Source organism: Rhinolophus sinicus, chromosome 14 (assembly GCF_057876585.1).
Source record: "Rhinolophus sinicus isolate RSI-liver-muscle chromosome 14, RSI-T2T, whole genome shotgun sequence".
In the NCBI taxonomy this organism is placed as follows: Eukaryota; Metazoa; Chordata; class Mammalia; order Chiroptera; family Rhinolophidae; genus Rhinolophus; species Rhinolophus sinicus.
Window position 1 is genome coordinate 112,042,837 of NC_142514.1, and position 20,094 is coordinate 112,062,930.

At 33.5% G+C, this 20,094-nt stretch overlaps 1 protein-coding gene and 1 pseudogene across 3 annotated transcripts in view; both read right to left on the reverse strand.

The window, feature by feature from the left end:
- The window catches only part of CUL5 (cullin 5), an 84,653-nt gene that overhangs the window by 22,339 nt on the left and 42,220 nt on the right, over positions 1-20,094 (reverse strand). For all 3 annotated transcript variants that reach the window (XM_019718720.3, XM_019718721.3, XM_074335529.2), the window contains 7 exons: positions 18,328-18,469; positions 16,773-16,918; positions 16,610-16,690; positions 7,345-7,438; positions 5,835-5,965; positions 5,478-5,585; positions 2,922-2,986 (listed from right to left, as the gene is read on the reverse strand). In XM_019718720.3, the coding sequence (XP_019574279.1) occupies positions 2,922-2,986; positions 5,478-5,585; positions 5,835-5,965; positions 7,345-7,438; positions 16,610-16,690; positions 16,773-16,918; positions 18,328-18,469 (767 nt within the window). The remainder of the gene's footprint in view (positions 1-2,921; positions 2,987-5,477; positions 5,586-5,834; positions 5,966-7,344; positions 7,439-16,609; positions 16,691-16,772; positions 16,919-18,327; positions 18,470-20,094) is intronic.
- Positions 2,897-2,973, reverse strand: LOC148755801 (small nucleolar RNA SNORD36; annotated as a pseudogene).

Below are 20,094 nucleotides of genomic sequence, written 5' to 3' on the forward strand. Positions count from 1 at the left end.
GTTAATACCAATCACACTAATTCTTTTAGAACACACAAAGGAGTGAATAGCTCTCAGTCCTTATTATGACACTAGCATAATCCTGATACCAGAAAATGTCAAAGACATCATAAAGATGAAAATTGCACAAGGCACAAAGACCAGAAAGGAAGAGATAAATCCTTCACGAACACAAATGAAAAGTAATTTAAGAAAACATTAGTGAATTGAATTTAGGAATATATAAAAAGAACAATACATCATGACCAAGCAGAGTTTATCCCAGGAATTCAAACTGGGTTAAATGTTTAAAACAAACAAACAAACAAACAAACAAACAATGTATTTCACCACATCAAGAGAATAAGGGAAACTTATGATCATTTCAACACAGAGAAAGCATTTAATAAAAGTCAACATCCATTCAGTAGGGAATGGAAAGTATTTCCAACAAACGGTGATAAAACCACTTGCTATTCATATGGAAAACAAACAAATCAACAAACGACCAAAATTTAAACCGTAACTTACACTATACACAAACATTAAGACGGATATTAGACTTAAATGTGAAATGCAAAATTATAAAGTTTCTAGAAGAAAACAAAAGATCATCTTCATGACCTAAGAGCAGAAGTAGATGAAGGTTTTCTACATAAAACATAGGAAGCAAAAAAACAGAAAAGAAAAACATATATCTTACAAAAGACCTGTAGACAGAATACGTAAGAACTCTTGATAGTTCACTAATAAAAAGGAGCCAATACTAAAAAAAAACCAAACAGGCCAAAGATTTGAATACTTTATAAAGGAAGATACAAGAATGCGAAAAATACATGAAAAAGTGATGAACATGAGCAGTCGCGAGGGAAATGAGAATTAAAATTACATACAATGAGGTATCACTACTTACATCCAGAATGACTAACATTAAAATGACAGTATTAAACATGGGCAAGAATGAGGTCCTTTCATACTTTGTTGGTGGGAGTGTAGAACAGTACACCACTTTGGAAAATAAACCACTGTGATATGCAAAAACATGAAGCTTAAGACCACTACGCTGAACTGAAAGCTTTGCACAAAAAAGGACATATTGCATAATTCCATTCATATGAAGTCCTAGATCAGGCAAAATTAATCTGTGTTGAAATAATCAGAATAACAGCTGCCTCTGGAAGGAGGTGGAAGTGGAGGTGGGACTGACTGAGAATGGGCATGAGGTAACCCAAGGATGACGAAGATACTGCATATATCTTAAGAGAGGTGTAGGCATTTGTGAAATCTCACAAAACTGTAGACGTAAGATTTTTGCATGACTATAGGAAAATTTTATTTCAAAACATAAACACCAAATTCAATTATGACTGCATGCTGAACTATTTAGGGAGTAAACCTTATTTATGCCTGAAACTTCTTTTGAAATGTACCGTATTTTGCCATGTATAATGTGCTCCCCTGTATAATGTGCACCCACGTTTTTGGCCCAAACTTTCAAGGGAAAAAATCTTTCGTTTTAATTTTTTAATTCAAATTTTATTTGTTGATATTTAGGTACTTAGTTTTTTGTATTATAAAGGAAATTTCGCATTTATTTTGTAACATATTATGGTACTAGAAATTTTATGTTAACAAATAATTACAAAACAGAAGAACAGATACAAGGTACAAAAAATTTTATGTACTGGTAACAAATTCACGATATTTACACATCATAGAAGGCCAACAACTCTTCGTCACTGCAAGTTCAACAAAACCAATTATCGCATGCCAAGGTATTATTTTATATATAATATACAGGTATCATTATTGATTTCTAGCATTACACTTTTAACTCATAAGCATAAATAAAAGAATTAAAAACATTTATATAGATACTGAATCAGTCCTACCCATGTATAACGAGCATCCTTATTTTTCCCTCACAAATTTGGGCAAAAAAAGTGTGCATTATACACGGCAAAATACAGTATTTAAAAAGTTGACTAATGGATCTATATAGAGATACATACTTGATAAAGCAATAGAGTAGCTTTACTGTAAGTGTGAAAATTTTCATTAATATTGGGGCAGTGGAGAATGAGGAAAACCTTTATGTATTAATATGAAGAGATCTCCAAGATGCAGTGTTATGTTTCATATAGTTCGCAATTTATAAATAACACAATAAATGCCCTTTTAAACTATGTCAAAAAGTAAATACTGTATGATCCACTTGTCTTCCACTGTAATATCACTCCAATAACTTACATAGCTTTTAAAAAGCAACTAAAAATAATTAAAATAAAATTTTAAAATCGTGAACTTTTCCTTAAAAAATGCTTCTTTCAAATATTTCAGCATTATGTATAAAATTTGTTTTATAAGAAACAATTCTCAGCTAGAAATTACATCCAAATATTTTTCCAATTAACCTTTAGTGCTATTTAGCACTACTGTGAAGATACCATTACTAGCTCAGATTTATTACTATTTCACTAAATCTTGACTTCAGATTTTTCTATAATATGTATTAGTACAGATAAATTCATCCCACTAATGAGAGATCCATTTTTAAAAACGGTAAATAAAAGTTTACGTTAAAATTTATTTCCATTTTGCATCCTTATGGTAAATTGAGTCTATTCTATGTATTACAGGTAGTAACTTCAGTGACTAATGAAGAGGAAAAAAACAATGAGAGATTGTAAAAGATTAAGGAAAAAATATTTTTTCTACTTAAAAAAATAAAGTCAACATTTGTTTTGGTTATAAATGGCGATAATATAAATTTTAAAATCAAGACAGAGTTTTTAATAATCAAAGGCTGCAAAAATCATAAAAGTAAAACAAAAAACAAGAAAATAAAACTAATAGGATTAGGAAAATAGGACACCTTTGCATATCCAATAACACTCCAAAAAATTTAAGAATTCTAAATGTATCCTTTTTAAAAAACTTACCCTTTCTGCTTCAAAGGTAATTCAAGTTTAAATATGGTAGCATCATTAACAACTGCTTTATATGCCTGCAAATAATAATTTAAAATAAAATATGAGCATTCTTTTTCATATTTGAAATACAGTTAGACAAATTGTTACAATTCCAAAAATACATAAAAATATAAATGAGTTTTTATTTTTAATGGTATATTTGACATTAAATAGAATTTTTCAAGTCATTAATTTCAGCACAATCTATCATGTATGATTATCATTATTCTTAACTGGGGTCTTAATGCTGCCTGACAATCATACCATTTTCTCTCATCCACACATTATCCTACAAAACATTTTTATACTATCTCTTTTCTTCAAACCTGCAATATTTCCTCCTCCATGTACACTCTCAGCTGATAATTTGCCTTCCTATTTCACTGAAAAAACTTTAATAATCAGAATTCCCGTCTATTCCTCTTGCATCACCAACTTTTTCCCTCTCCATTGTTCCTGTAGCCTCAGCATACAAACATATTATTCTTTAAATATTAAAAATTCTCTCGTCTTTGGCCACCTTCAGCTACTGCCCCGTTTCTCTCTCTAAGTTAAACTCCTGGAGGAACTACCTTACTCTCTCCCATTTCCCTACTGCTATTTCTTGTTGAAAACCATTCTCACCAGGCTTTCACACCACTACTCTGCCTAATTGTTTTTGTCAGTCACTCCCAAACTCCACGTTGCTGAAGACAGTGATGAATCCCCATCTTATGTGACCTATCAGCAGCACTTTAGAACAGCACAACATGCCCTCTACCTGAAAGTGTTTTTCCCCCTTCCACCATACTTTCCTGGTCATGCCACTCATTCTCCTCTCCCCTCCTGAGAGATTGTTCCTCATCATTCTGATAACAAAATTTAGAATGCCCCAGGCCGGTGCTTGGATCTCTTCTCTATCCTCACTCATTACCTTGGTGATCATAGTCAGTGTCAGTGCTTTAAATACCATCTACATGCTGAAGCTCCCAAATTCATTTTTTTTAGGGCCATTTCTTCCTTTAAACTCCATTTCTTCCTTTAAACTTCCTGTGACTTTGCTACACAGATGCTCAGTAAACATTTCAAAGTTAACTTGTCTACAACTGAGTTCCCAGGGTCTCTGCAACCAGTCTCTCTTCCTTAAACGTGCTTCTTCCAAAGTCTAACCCATCTCAGCAAGCATGTGCTTATAAATTGATCAGAACAAAAATCTGAGTGTTATCCTTGACTGGTCTCTATCACATTCCACATCTGATCCATTACCAAATCCTATATAGTCTATTTTTATAATGTAATCAGAATTCAACTACTTTTGACTACCTCTATCTATTATTGTACTGGGCCAAGCTTCCATCACTACTTAATTGAATTTCTAAGTAGGTTAACTGATAGTCTTGCTTCTTCTCTTGCCCCCTTTAGTCTATTCTTTTCCCAGCAGCCAGGTTATGCTGTCAAAACATAAGTCAGGTCCGGCGGTTCTGTTCCAAACCTTTCAATGACTTTCCACGCTACTCAGAGTAAACACCAAACTCTCTGCCATGGCTTACGGAGTCTCACATGACCTGGCTTCCTGTCACCCCTTTGACTTCATTTCTTATAATTTTCCCCCTTACTCAATCCACTGTGGCCACAAGGGCCTCTTCCTTTGTTCCTGGAACATAAGTATATTCCTGCCTTAGAGCCATTGCATCTGCTGCCCCCTCTGGCTGGAACACTCTTCCCTCAGATAGCCACATGATTTATTCTTAATCACCTTCAATCTTGATTCAATTGTCACCTCAATGAAGCCTTTGTAGGCCATTCAATTTCAAATATTTCAAATCACCTCATTACCTCCTTTAACCCCTTTCCTACTCTGTCTGTCTGTCTGTCTATCTAGCTATCTAAAAACAGAAACACAGAATGAGAAAAAAAACCTACTGCAAGAAGCTGATAGTCTTTTTAGAGTCATAGAAAAAAAAAACTAACTTGGGAAGTAAAGAAAAGTAGTTGAAGGGAGAAAAACACTAATGGTTACTTCTAGTAATGGGATTATGATATTTAAAAAGATACAAGTCTAAGGACAACACTGTCTTTCATTATCATTATGACCTACTAGTGAGGATGGGAGAAAAGCGTGTGGAAAGCAAGGATAAGTCTAACAGAACTCTCACAGAAGTCCTAGGGGAGGACAGAGGACTCAACTCTGCTTGGGCTAGAAAGTGGGGAGAGGCAGGGTACCAAAGAAGTTCCAGGACATAGGTACTTTGAGCTGGGTCATAAAGGAAAGATGAATAGGAATTCAATAATCAGTAATATGAGAAAACAGAAAAACGTTCTGGGAAAAATGAGGAAGAGAGCAACTTTCTGGCTAAATTATAGTTCACAAGCCTACCCAATGCTTACAAAAACATAACAAACCAAATATAAAAAATATGGTTGCCCTCCATTGATGAAAAAATCAGAATTGCTGGGTTTTTTGGTTTGTAATTTAATAGCATAATGATGCAAATTTCCTATTAAAAGTAAATTATTACAGTAGTGTTAATATATAGGAATATATACCTTATCTCTTGCAGTAAGAAATCGTGGATCATCTTGAAATGCTTCTTTGACGAGTTTACTAAATCTATTAAATAGTGTAAGTAACTGCTCAACATATTTCTCAGAGTCCTAAAAATAAAATGTTTTATATTTGAGTTTTTAAAAAGAAAAGAATATTAAAAAGTGAGAAAACATAAACATAATTTTAGCAAAACACTATAGCTTTAAAATTTGGGAAATTTTCCAAAAAATTTTTTCTTTAAAATTAAAAGGTATTCCAACATCAGTTTTGTCATCATTACTATTTTAAATACCCAAACCTCCATTTAAAACAGTAAACTTGTTATACATCTATCATTGCCATTGTGGAAAACTTACTGTAGTAATTGTTTCAGCAGCTGCTACCATATCTGCCAGGCCAGCACTAATGATATGTTCTTCCAAGTCTTTCAGCATTGGCTCTATCCCATTAGGAACTTTGTCCATCAATGAAAACATTAAGTGTAATTCTGAAAGGATAGAACACACTCATGCAATCATTTCATCCATCAGAACAAATTTTCTCATTGATTTGTATCATGAGTCTAGAATGCCTATGATAGAAAGACTCTGGAGAAATATTAGGTGGAAGTTGACAGTATTTTGTGGATACAATTAGTTCAGGAGTTGTTATAAGTACTATAACTTCCTGAGCCACCTTCTCAATCCAACAAAAAGTATTTTTAAAAGAAACTCTTAATTACAAGTGATCATACAGTGCAAAACCCAACTCTTTTTTAAAACATGAATCACTTGACCTTGAATGCAATGGAATATTTTTTTATTCTAAGAAGTACAAAAGTTTATTAAAACATTAGTACATTTCATGAAGTAGATGCAATATTTATATGACAATACAAGGCCACATCATTATGGGGCAAAACAATCATATCATCAGATTTTGAGAGTAATGATTATTTTAAAAAAGTATATTAGAGATAATATAAAACTGTATTCACAAAAAATTTTTCACTGCTCAAAAGTACTTTCTCATGTTATACCATTTAACTGACCTTCACAAAAATCTTACCTCACAGAACTGGTTACTACTAAATAAATCCTTTTGAAGGTAGTCCAACATAGTCATATATAACTCTACTTAGCCTGGCATATAGAAATTCAAATATTTCATTTATGCCAATAAGCAGCTTGCAATTTACTACAAAATTACTTGTAAAAAGTGTATGACCTTAAGTGAATTAAAATACGTACTTTAAATGCAACTAGAGATTAAATAGGACCTTGCAATTGTACAAAATGAAATCTGGATAGTAATACATCAAAATGTTAAAAGTGGTTTATCTTCGGGTAGTTAGGGATATGAGTAATTTATAGTGTGGTTTGCAATGTACTTATTACCCACCCAAATACATCTTTATTAAGAAAACATTTAAGTTATAGATAAATCACTTTCAAAATCTTAAATTGTAAAATATTTTGGGGGAGAGGGATGAAGACCAACATGGAGTGTTTTATTGTTTTCTAAAACTATTTGCTGCGAGGTTCCACACAAAAGTCAGATACCTAGTTCTATCCGATATCATAAGTTTACCATTTAGCCTGTAAAAGCAGAATTCTCCTTCGGAGAACAAACTGAAATTCACAAATATACATGCACGCATGCACATATTGATACCTAAGGGCGATGAATTACTTAAAATAGAAGTTTATGATCTTGTTTACAGTGCTTCTAACTGTGCTGAATATTTTATCATTTTCTTTAAGCACAGTTTACTGTAACAAATGCACCTATGTATAAAAGAATGATCTAACAGCAATTTATTAAAAGTGATCTGCTTCAAAGATACCCTCTTAAAGTTATGAGAACTTTAAGTGATGTTTTACCTACTTTCAGTTTCATTTCGCTTGATCATGCCTTGGCACTCTGCTAAGATTGTCTCTTTAAAGGATGTCACCAGGGCATTTACACAGCATTCCATGAGCTGAAATATATGAAAAACTGGTCAAGGCTATTAAAAGCACAAATAAGCACAAATTTATTCCACTCCATTTTGCTTTATAGCTGCATAAAACTATATTTTTCAACAACAGAAACAAGTTAAGTATACTAAAAGTAGATTTTACTTACCTTTACTACAGGAATATTGAAGATAGAGATTCTACACTAGTTTACCAAAGTGTATTTCCCCCTAATGAAAAGGCTGTAAAACATAGATTCTCTTTAGAAGTTTTAATAAAAGTCCCCAAAGGAGGGGAGAGGAAAAAAACGACACATATACAAAACAAAATAAAAAAATAAACTTTGACAAACTCTTCTGGAGAGAACCTGTGTTGAAATTAGAGTCTAAAATTCTGAAATTATTCATACATTCATTCAATAAACCATCATTAGATGCCTACGATGTATGGGCACCAAAGAAGTGGTTAGGAGACTAAGAAGAATAAAATATAAGCCCTGCTTTGGAAGAGATCACTGTCTAATTAAGGGTGAGGAGAGAGGCAAACATAAACTAATAAATACAACTCAGTTAAGTGGCAAAACACACACACACACACACACACACACACACACACACACACACCCCAAACAAAAATAATCAAAGGAATTATGTACTTCTTTCGGGGTAGTTAAAAAGTTGTCACCCACAAGATGAAACTTAAGTTGGATCTGGAAAAATAAGAGCAAGTCCTTCAAATAAATTGAGTATTCTAAGCATAACGAGACACTGAATGGGGTAGGGAAGACACAGATAGTGGAAGAGAAAGCTAGAAAGGTAGGCTGGTGCCAGATTATGAAAGGTAGGCTGGAGTCAGACTATGAATGGGGTAGGGAAGGAAGACTCAAAGGCTTTAAACAGAGAATACATTGATGAGCTTCTACTTCCTCCGCATCATTTTTAAAAGATCGGTCTAATGGCAGCAAGGCAGGTGGTACTGAGTGGTAGTGGGGGCACTGGCAATGAGACTGTTGAAGTGTTCCAGGTAAGATGGCCAGTGTTCTCCCTGGTCCTCAGGAAAATCCCTGGCCCTCATGAAAATCCACTCTATCCCACCACTGCTCCCTTGTGTCACATTGTTATTTACTTTCCTTGCAGGTATCAAACAAAACGAATGGATTGTAAGGACTAAAGCAAGGTACACTAAAGATGATATATCTCTTCTGAGAAACAGATCATCTATATTAAGAAAGGGAATTATGTGTGCCTTACAAGTTTTGTTAAAAATTCCTCTTGGAATGGACATAATGTTGATAATTACCGAAGTTGAATTTAAGTAATGGAAATTCACTACACTATTTTTTTCTACTTTCAAAATTATGAAAAGTTTTACATACTGAAAAGATTTTTTTCATGGACCTCTTTAGAAATGCTAATGATTTTAAAATCCACGTATGTCAATTTCTGTCATAAGAAAAACAATACACATATGAAGCATACGAAGTGGTTGAGAAGTTTCTGCCCTGCCAAAGTGCGAAGCTCTGCCCCAATTTTTGAGTAATCTCATTCTATACCATTCTATATGTGGAATATGCACAACTAAACACTCCCACCTTCATCAGCAAAACCAGACGACAATAGGTAAATTTAAGTAGCGCTAATAGAGAAAAAAGAGAAAGTTCAACTGAAATAAGCTCAAAGCCCCTGTCACTTCATCTCTGTTTTACATTTCATTGGTAATTTATATTTGAACATAACCAGTTCAGTAGTAGCCCAAATTTTGCAGATTCCAAAAATCTACACCAGTGTTTTTCAAATGGTTGTGAAATCAGTTTTAATGGCTGTGTAAGCTTTTTAAAATAACATAGAACAACAACGAAAATCAGAGTGCATCACAAGTAATAACAATTAATATTATTTCATAAAACTTTTCTTTCAAATATGTGAAAACAAACATAGCATGTACTAAGCCACAATATAAAATGTATTTCTTATTGCGGGTTACGATGAGATTAAAAGGAGAGGCTAATTTAACAAGACAATTGAAGTAAACTGCAGAATTTGGTCTAATTGCTTAGATGAAAGGAGTTAGGGACATTAAAGGTTGTTGAAGCAGTTTCTAGCTTAAGAGCTTTAACAACTCATTATAATAACAGTTATCTTTTAATGAGCACTTACTCTGTACCAAGCATTGTGCTAAATGCTTTACATACATTCTGTCATTTAACCCGCATGAAAACCTTATGAAGCAGACATTTAACATATAAGAAAACAAGCTTAGAGAGGCTAAGTAACTTGCAAATGTTGTACAGTTACTTCATAAGGTCTTATGTAATATGAGTAATATGAGCTGTAATATGAGGCCTGGTAATATGACTCCACAGCCTACAACTTTCATTACTACATTAACAGAGCAAGATAATATGTAGTAATGGCTACATGCTCAGGACTGAGTTAAGTGTTGTAAGGAATAGAGAAGTATAAAACAGGTTTATACCATCAGTGATTTTACTACAATCCAGTTGGAACCATATAATTGTATACCTAAAAATGTGCGCATATTTTACATATAACAAAGGTATATGAAAAGAAGTTCATTCATGGTGGCTGGATGGCTCAGTTGGTTAGAGCGGGAGCCCTGTTCAGTTGCCTGTTCGATTCCCACATAGGCCAGTTAGCTGCGCCTTCCACAACTAGATTGAAGACAAGGAGCTGCTGCTGAGCTTCCGGAGGGGTGGCCAGATGGCTCAGTTTATTAGAGTGTGAGCTCTCAACAACAAAGTTGCAGGTTCAATTCCCACATGGGATGGTGGGCTGCGCTCCCTGCAACTAAAGATTGAAAGCTGCAATTGGATTTGGGGCTAAGCTGCGCCCTCCACAACTAGATTGAAGGACAACAATTTGGAGCTGATAGGCCCTGGAGAAACACACTGTTCCCCAATGTTCCCCAGTAAAATTAAAAAAAAAAAAAGTTCAAACTGACCAATAAAGCAAAGAAGTGGAAATAAATCCACATTATAAACTTCATAAGAACAGAGACTGCTTTGTCCATAGCTATGTATTCATGCAACCATTCATGGTTGGTGCTTGATAAATAACAAACACAACAAAGCAGTCTGTAATATGCTATTAAATCAAGTGGCAGAAACAATAAATAGGTACAGGGGGATATCAATTAAGAGGAAACTGATGAAAGCTAGAGATAATGTGAGACAATTCTGTTGCACAGCGGGCTATAAGGAATCTGGAGGATTGTGATAGGCAGAATAAAATAAAACTAGTAAGTAAAACAGTAAGAAAGGTAAAATATTACTCAGAAATAAATCTGAGAAAAAAAAATCAATAGAATGAGAAAATACTCCTTATTGAAGTAGAATGACTCTTATAGGACAGTATTAAGAAAAATAGGATAGGGCCAAAGTATGAGGGTCTTTAAAATCAGAGATGGGAAATAATGATACTATGGTTTTTCAATAAAGAGTAAAATAATGAAAGTGCTTACAAAAGATTAGCCTGAACACACAAAAGAAGAAATACAAATAGTCCAAATTAAGAATAAAGACGGCCAGCCTCATTTATAATTTACACATAACCATTAAAAAAATGTCTTTAAAAATCTATTATACTAGTAGATTGGCCAAATTAATAGACTGACAAAACGCAGATCAACAAAGATTAAACAGGGACACTGTTGAAGGAAGTAAGAATTACTACAACATTTCTGAAAATCAGTTTGGTGTTATGTAGCAATTTGCAAAAGGTGTATACCCTTTGCTTCAGCAATCTCACTTCCAGGAAATTCCATTCCAAGAGAATGCCACATGTGAGTAAGATGTATGCACAAAAATGTTAAAAAGATATAAGCATATAAGGATGTTCCAGGAAGTATAATTTATAAGAAATAAACTATAATAATAATGAATAATTAAAACGCCCAACATTAGCGGATTAGTTAGGTATATAATATTATGTGTGTGTATATATATGTATATATGTATATATACATATATACATATATATATATATATGATGAAATAGAAACAGGCCTTAAAAATGTTATAATATAGAAAGATTTAGGGTAAAAATGCATGATGTCATTTCTTTTAAAATGTTAGGGAAAAAAGAAAAGAAGGAAAGGAAGGAGGGAGGAAGAAAAGAAAAAAGAGAACCACCAAGCTAGTATGACAAAATGATGGTCATTGTTAACTTTGGGGGTGGGTATGGCGGGTTGGGTTCATTATACTATTTTCTCTACTTTTGTAAATATTTGAAAACTTTCATAACAAAGTTGTTTGTTTTTTTTTCCAAAAAAATAATAACTGATATAGATCCCTGTGTGTTGACAAATCCTTTAGACAATGATTTTAAGGTAAGCAAAAAGAAGGGAGATTGCTTGATAGAGTTCTCTCACTTCAAATGAGTCTTGTCTTAACGAGAGCGTCAATTCTTTGAGGGCAGAGACCACCTTATTCCTGTTTTGTATTTCTTCCCCATCATTTACCAAAGTACTACATACAGTCAACTCTAAATACCTTCTTGTTATTTGAAAAGTACATCTTGAATGGAAAGGATAGTGATAAACCATCTGTCTCACCTTGTATTCCCCTTTCTGTCTCCTTTTGCTAGCTTCCGTGAAGAAAAAAACTTTTTGCCATATGCTGTATTTTGCCTGAGATGAGCACAACGTCTAAATCAATCAATCCATAGCAATCTCTCCCCAGAGGTCTGCAAGGTGAAACACTTTAACTATCAATGTGCTTGATGTTTTACCTTCCTCTATAGCAAAACTCTTCAAAGATGATGCCTGACATAAAACACAACGGGCACTCAGTATTTGTTGAATGAATGAATGCATAGGTCTATGAAGATGAAAGGTGGGATAGGGAGGCTAAGTGATGGAGTAGTCTCCTTTTACTTATATTCAACTTGAACAATTAGTTCTACATCACTGAAATTTAGTAAAAAGCAACAAGAACAGTTCTGGTTTCGTTAATTGTATAATTCTGTGTAAGCAATAATTTGCTTTGTCTCAGCTATAACATAGAAGTTGAACTAAAAATTATCCTAGGTTTCTCCATTTTCAGATTCTACTTTATCGTTATCAGCTAGGTTGTTCACCATGTATGGACATCTGTAATGTATTCAAGAATCAATTCACTCCATGTGTGGTAGGTTATTTCAAACATTCATTTCTCTTGGCCTTTCCAGCTTGGTTTAGTTTTGTTGTTGTTGTTTGCTTGTTTAACCATTATAACCAGTGGTACTTGTTTCATTTCTAAATTAGTTACACAATTAACTCTTTACAGGGAACAATGAAGAGTCAGGCCAATTCACCTTGACATTTTGGATACCACCCTTAGTACTGAAATGCTAAAGGCTAACCAGTACTTACTTTACAGTTAATAATTTATGACTTGTGACCAGGTTCTAATTCAGTTTTATCAGTATTTTGTAGAGGCAGCAAATTAGTTCCTACCTGTCTTAGAACCAGTAAGCAACTTTCTCCAAACCAGAGCCCTAACAGTAAAACGATCATGCCACGCACAGTACTTAAGTATTTTCTATATAGTACTTCGTTAAACTCTGACAACATAAGTGGGTATTATCCCATTTTATAGTGGAGAAAACAAGGATTACAGAGGTTGACTAACTTGCCAAAGGGCCAATAGCTGGTAAAATGACAATGGAAATCAAATCCCCGTCTAGTTCCAATAGTATGCCCTAACCACTGTAATACACTGCCTCCCTATCAGTGCCCTAATTACTGTGACGAGATGAAGGCTTGCCATCACCGATTCCCTCTCTATTCCATTACTCTGTTGTATAAACAATGCATTTTATTCCAGTGTCGCTCTGAAGGCAGGGACCAGATCTGTCCCCTTATTCCCAACATCCACAAGGCCTGACATATTTTAGGTGCATAATAAATACTAATTGCCCCCAGGGATTACCAAGGTATGTTGGACTATTACCTAAAATACTAATAGCCATAGAAAAACGTTATTTTGGTTTAAACTTTTTTTCCTTACTCTTTTCTTACTGTTATGTATCACTTTTTGCTGTCAATAGTGCCTCTTCGGCAGCATAGCTCTGAAATCTCTTACTTGGTTTTACTAATATAGTGCTGTTCTCTGCTACAGGCCTATCAATGGTAACCAAGCTTATTAGAATTGTGTATATAATTGGATCTGAGTGGGGCTAAGGTGCTCTCCTATAAATAAAAGTAGAAACGCAGGCCTGATAATACTCTTTAATAAAACAAGAATAAGTGAATACTCTCTTAACATAATAAAATGCAATCATCAGGCCAAAAAATAGCACCATACTTAATGGTGAAAATTTAGAAGCATTCCCATCAAAGACGAAGACAACAAGGATCCCCAATGTTATTAACATTTTTCTAAAATTAACCATTTAATTATAGGTGGATTTAGTCCATTGAAGGAAAGAGGAGATGTTAACATTAGAAAGGAAGAAGCATCATTATTTGCAAATGATATAGTCAGATGCTTGGAATACCCTAAAGAATGAAATAGAACTCTTATAAACAACTGAAATTTTCAGTAAGCTGCTAAGCACTATATGAACATTACTTGAAATGAACATCTGACCTTCATAAGGCCTCGCCTCACAACTGGGTACTACCTAGGTGAGATGTGCTCTATTAACCGTCCAGAAACTTGTTCTCCTGCATATACTGAACACCAACCAGGTTTAAGATCTTAACTGACTCATACTAACTAAATTCAAAGACAGTAATTGATAAACCATAATAATTTGTTAATTTTCAGAGGAAAATTTAAGTGCCAAAAACGTACATATTTTAATCTTAAATTCAGGTGTGCATTATTGTATAGCCCCATATGAACTGATATGTAATTTTCCTCCATTAATAAGAATAGCCTAATAGGTAAGTACAGACTAAAGCATTAAGATATAGTTGTGATAGATAGATGATGTACTATACAACTGTACACTTGAAACCTGCATAATTTTACTAACCATTGTCACCCCAATACATTTAATAATAATAAAAAGATACAGCATAGCATATTTCAATGCCTGATAATTCCTCTAAGAGAGAATTTAGGACAGTAAATCTGTTTTGAATAGTTTTAGTGTGGAAAGTGATTTGTTTCTTACTAGGTATTCAAATAATAGTGTTTACATTTTATTCATATTAAATTAGAACCCAGGATTTGGTGATGTTTTTGTTTACTGTTCCTTCCATTACAACATACTTCATTTTTACGCATGATTCTCTTTGGAAACAAACACTGTATATTACAAATATATAATAAATATTATGTATATAATGGCCTTAGCTCAGTAAGGTATATAATATAGAAACGCATCTGCATTAAGCCTTAAATTCCCAGTGTCATAATTAATTCTACAGTTTTGTTGCTTGATGTTTCTTCTGCTGTATAAACTATACAGTAGTCACTGATTAATATTAATCTTTGTTAAGTTAGGAAAGTGACAAGCTTTGAAGAAAAAGATGGTTAATTATCCTTGTGGGGGGTTATGACAGAAGGTTTTTGAATTGCTGTTAATTCTTTTTTTCTGATGATTTCATGGGTATGTTCACTTTGTGATAATTCTCATAATTACATACTTGAGATTTCTGTGCACTTTTCAGTATGTATGTCATACTTCAATCAGAATGAGCACAAAATCAAAACAAAATAAAAACAAACCTATATCCCGATAAAGTAAAAATTCTTTGGAATCATGCTGTATTGCACATAGGGTCTTTGTTGAAAAATAACAAAACAAAAACTTATTTTTAAATTCTAGAATCACTCAGCTTATGTACTTGATCTCTCTGTAGCAGTACAATTCTCCCAAGCCAAAACCTCAGAAACATTATTGACTCAATTCTCTCCAATATCTAGCCCCATCCATATGAGACACTGTTCTACCTCTGGAAGTCTTTCTCTCTATCCTGTCCTTTCCATTCCCATTAATGTAATCCTTCTTGGTACTCCTAACATGTGCTTGAATCACTGCAAAAACCCCTACTTCCTATTTCCAGCTCTTCCCCACTCCAATTAAACTTTGTCACTGTCACTAGATTAGTATTTCTGAGGGATAACTGAGCATGATACACTTGTTTAACATTCAATTGCCTCCACTGCTACTGAAAGAAGCCCAAGCCTGGCTTTAAATTTCTATAGAGAGCTTCTATCAACAACCACTAAATTAGCCCCGTTTTCTGGCCAATATCAAAGTTATATTAATCTTTGAAAGAGGAAATATACTGCACATTATGAAAAGCAACACAAAACAAAACAAAAACATGGGAAAAAAGGCCCAACCCAACCTGACTCCTGAACAAAGGATAAACATGACTACCACATTCAAGATGGAAGATGCAAAAGAAAAGTGAAAAAAAAAAAGAAACATAAAACAAAAAAGAAAATTAGTTGGTTGTAGGTGAACTAAAATGTTACTTCTTTAAATGTAAATCTAAATTTACGTCCTAGGCTCCAAAGACTGAAGGGAACTGGAGGAAAAATTATTGCTATGTTTTCCTTACTAAAGCACACAGGTTATTTTCCATGTAAAAGAAAACACCCGGGACAGACATTGTAGCATGGCTACTACCTCTGATCAGTTTGTGCTTTGAACAAGGAACTTAACAATATAAAACAAACAAAACAATATGAAGACTGATGTTGTCTTATCAAATAGTATTTGATCTCACGACAAGATGAACTTTGAAAACATCCTCCCGTGAGAAGAAATACCCTCTAGTAGTAATGGTCGGTACTCACTAATTCAGTGTTCACAGCCACTTTATAGAACATAATCACTGTGAATAGTGAGAACCAACTATCTCTAGGGAGCATATTTTTCTTGCCATAGGAAAGTCACTGAAATTATTAACTTTAGATATGCAGAACACATAATAAAAGGAGACTGATTAAAAATTAAGAACAATAAATATAGTAACGCCTAGAGCAGGGATGGCAAATAGATTTTATCTTCCACGTCAGGTCTGTAAAACAATGATTTCTGAGTAAGATGCCTTTGAAAGCTGTGCTTTGGTTCATTGGGAAAGAGTACTATAATCAATTAGTAATGTTGGTCAGACATGAGAAAAGATGAATAAAGTTACTTGCATTATGTATTTGCAAGTATTTATTTGTCACCCCTGGGCTACTGTACATCAAATAATCCCATAGAATAAACAATTAAAAAATTACTTACTGCTTCGACAGAGTTACATTCTCGTCTTGTTTCTAAATAACGCAGTGCTCGTTTTTCTTCTTCTTTTAATTTAGCATCTGCCTGTCCAGAAGCAAAATAGCAATCATTTTAAGAACATCAAGAGAATAGCTCAAATTATCACATGTACTAAGTTCTGACTTACATATTTCATATAATTCTGTACACCATTTTGTTGTAAATACGAGGGTGCCTGTGTTCTATAAAATCTCTCTGTTGAATCCAAGTATGCCTTCTCAAAATTGTCCCTATAAATTTGAAGCTTATCCTCAGGATTAGAACAAAGGTTAACTGAAAAACAGAAAATAAAATTTTACTCTAATTATGATTCAAATCAGTATTTTGAGGACAATATATGAAATAACAGATACTGAGGAGTCATTATGTGCACGGGTTTGTGACAATGCTCAAGAAAACATAAAAACATGTAAGACAAAAAAATCTCCTCTATAAAAAATGTAAAAGATAACAGCACAAAGCATTAAAGTGACAAACAGTATAGATTATGTGGACTATTTTAATTTTGAGTAAGAAAGATGCTGACTTTTAACTACATCAAGAAACCATTCACCTAAGAGATGGGATTTGAAATGAGCCTTAAGGAATAAACCAGGGTTTACATAGATTAGTAAAGCAAGTAAATATTCAGAAGTAGAAAAGCACAAGGCCAAGTCAAGATATAATGATTAGGTTGTCTGAGTGGATTATAAAGTTAATAGAAGATAAAGTAGGATGGAAAGTTAGGAATGGCTGTGGAGTGCGTCAAATCTCAGGCTAAATAATCAGAATTTAGCATGGTGTACCACTAAATGGGTAAGAAAAATGCCCACAAAATAGTAGCTGAAAATTAATCTTGTGAACAGTATGTGGGTAAAATGATAGCAATATGATCACTATAAGAAGACTGTTTCAAAATTCAGAAATAGAGTTTAAAGAAGTCTAACCTGGTGGCAGTTGAAATAAAAATAAATTTCAGGGACATGGCTAATGAAAATCTAGACTTGATACCTAAAGAAATATGAAGGCAATGGAGAAAGCAAGTCAAAGATAACTAAAGGTTCATGAATATAAAAATTCTTATCGGCATAGATTTTGTGCCAGGCATTCCATATTCAGTAAAGACACAGTGTCAACAACACAGTTAATTACACTAAAGTATTATGACAGGGAGGCACAGGTACTACAGAGCACCATGAGAGGACCTAACCTAGTCTGAGAATTAGGGAAGGCCTCCAAAGGAAATAGAGGATGAGGATGAGTTAGAAGATAAAAAGGGAAGAGGAAGAATATTCTAGTCAGAGGGAACAATATATCTGTTTGAAAAACAAATAAGAATGTCATTGTCAGAAACAGAAAAGTTCAGAGAGAGAAATGTACACATGGAATTAACTTTTGTCCTAAAAATATAAGTACAACACCAGTTACCTTTCATAAGCTATAGATTCAAATTTACATTTGTCTAATTGAAATTGCTAAAAAGATTCACCAGCCAAGAAATGAGATAGAGAAAATAAATATTAACCACATGAATATGAATTTTCTACGTTTCCTAAAGCAGAATTTGTACCTTTTATGTATTCGTAAAAGCATCTACAAGTTGATGTGACTATATGCTAATAAACATAACTTTGATAGTACTACTCTGTTGTCTTAGAATTTGCATGAAAAGAAAATTATGACCATGTAAGTTCAGAACATACCATAGGATTCTCTTACTCCAATGACCAGCTGAGAATCAAAAGCTTCTCCTAATCTTTCAGCATGTACCAGCTTCATTGCACTATCTTGGAGTCTATTTTTTATATTTGAAAAGATCGATTCATTCCATGTATCAAGCATGAGCTAGGAAAAAAGAACAAAATATGCAATAATTTCAATTATTAGTATACCAAGTACCACATATACAATAAAAAATTTTAAGTACAAACACTGAAAAATGAAATCAATTTCTCAGGCCTACATTCACTTGAATACTTCAGGGAAGCAGTATATTTAAATGTGGTAAACAATTGTGAAGAACATGTGTTTCAGAATCAAACATAACTGAATTCAAATTCCAGCTCTGTTACTTATTTACCTGATTTCTCATCTGTAAACTAATGAAAATAAAAGCACAAATTTCAAGTGGTTGTTGTAAAAATTAAATATGGTAATACATGGAAAATGTTACTTCCTCTATAATTCAAAGGTTCAATTTCAAAACTAGTGGAATGTGTTTGGAATGCTCACGTGCACTTATGTTTGTGCAAAGACATAACAAATATGAAAAGAACCAATTGTAAATCTACTGGATCTTAAAAATATATATATATAAATCCATCTTACAGATATTTTCCATTTAAATGATGAAATGATAATATATATACATATTCCTGAGTATGTATTACCACTCCAAGTAACTTGGTCAGCTACAGGAAATATATTAGTAACAACAGCAGCAACATCAATAATAACAAGAAGAACAGTTATTAACATTCACCATGTTCCTAGCACTGCCCTAAGTACTTTTCACATATAACTCATTTAATCCTCACAACCTAGACATAGGTACTATTATCTCCCTTTTAGATATGTGGAAGCTGGGGCACAGAGAGGAAAGCTAACTTTGCCAAACTGACACAGTTCATATGTGGCAACACTGGAACTTGCATCCAACTACTGCAGTCCGAGAAGCTACAGAGGGTGCCAAAAAAATGTACACACATTTTAAGGAAAGGAAAACTGTATTAAAATTGTAATACTCAACATATACCGATAACAGAAGAAGTCATGTTTGACTTCTGTAATTACAAGAGGTACTCAAAATGGTTACCATCAGCGTCCAGACACTTCTGATTACGGTGAACTACTGCTTGAGCAATATTGACCGAAGAATCAACAGGTAGTGGTAAAAATTAAAGGAATAATAGAAAAACAAGAGAGGATAAAATCATGGAACTGCAAATTAAAAAGCATTCAGACATTTTTCTTTTTTGGGGGGTGAGGTAATTTCTCATATTGCAATTATTTCTACCACTGAAGAACCATTGGGTATCTAAATGTACAGTAACCTGTCAGCATTAGTACAAATTTTAAGGCTGGGGCAATAATGCCCAGGTCACTATTTGAATGTGTGAATGTCTGAGTTTGTTGCTAAAACCATCACAGCAAGTAATGAGTTGTTTAAAGTTCAAATGGCATTTTTTTTTGTTTTCAAATCTGTGGTTCTATTTGATTCTCACAAATAGGAAAATATATGATAAATGAGGACAGAGAAGTTAGGTCATTACTGATGAAGAGTTGAAAGGGAAACCTTGGACTCTAATTTCAGATCTGAGCTTTTTCCATTAAATCATCAGTTGCTACTGAGCAAAGAGCTTTAAACTAGAAACTATGCAAAATATGAAAATAAACACAGTACATACTGAATTTTAATAACTAGAATCAAGTAAAAAATTATCAAGATGACAGTAATTTAGACACAAACA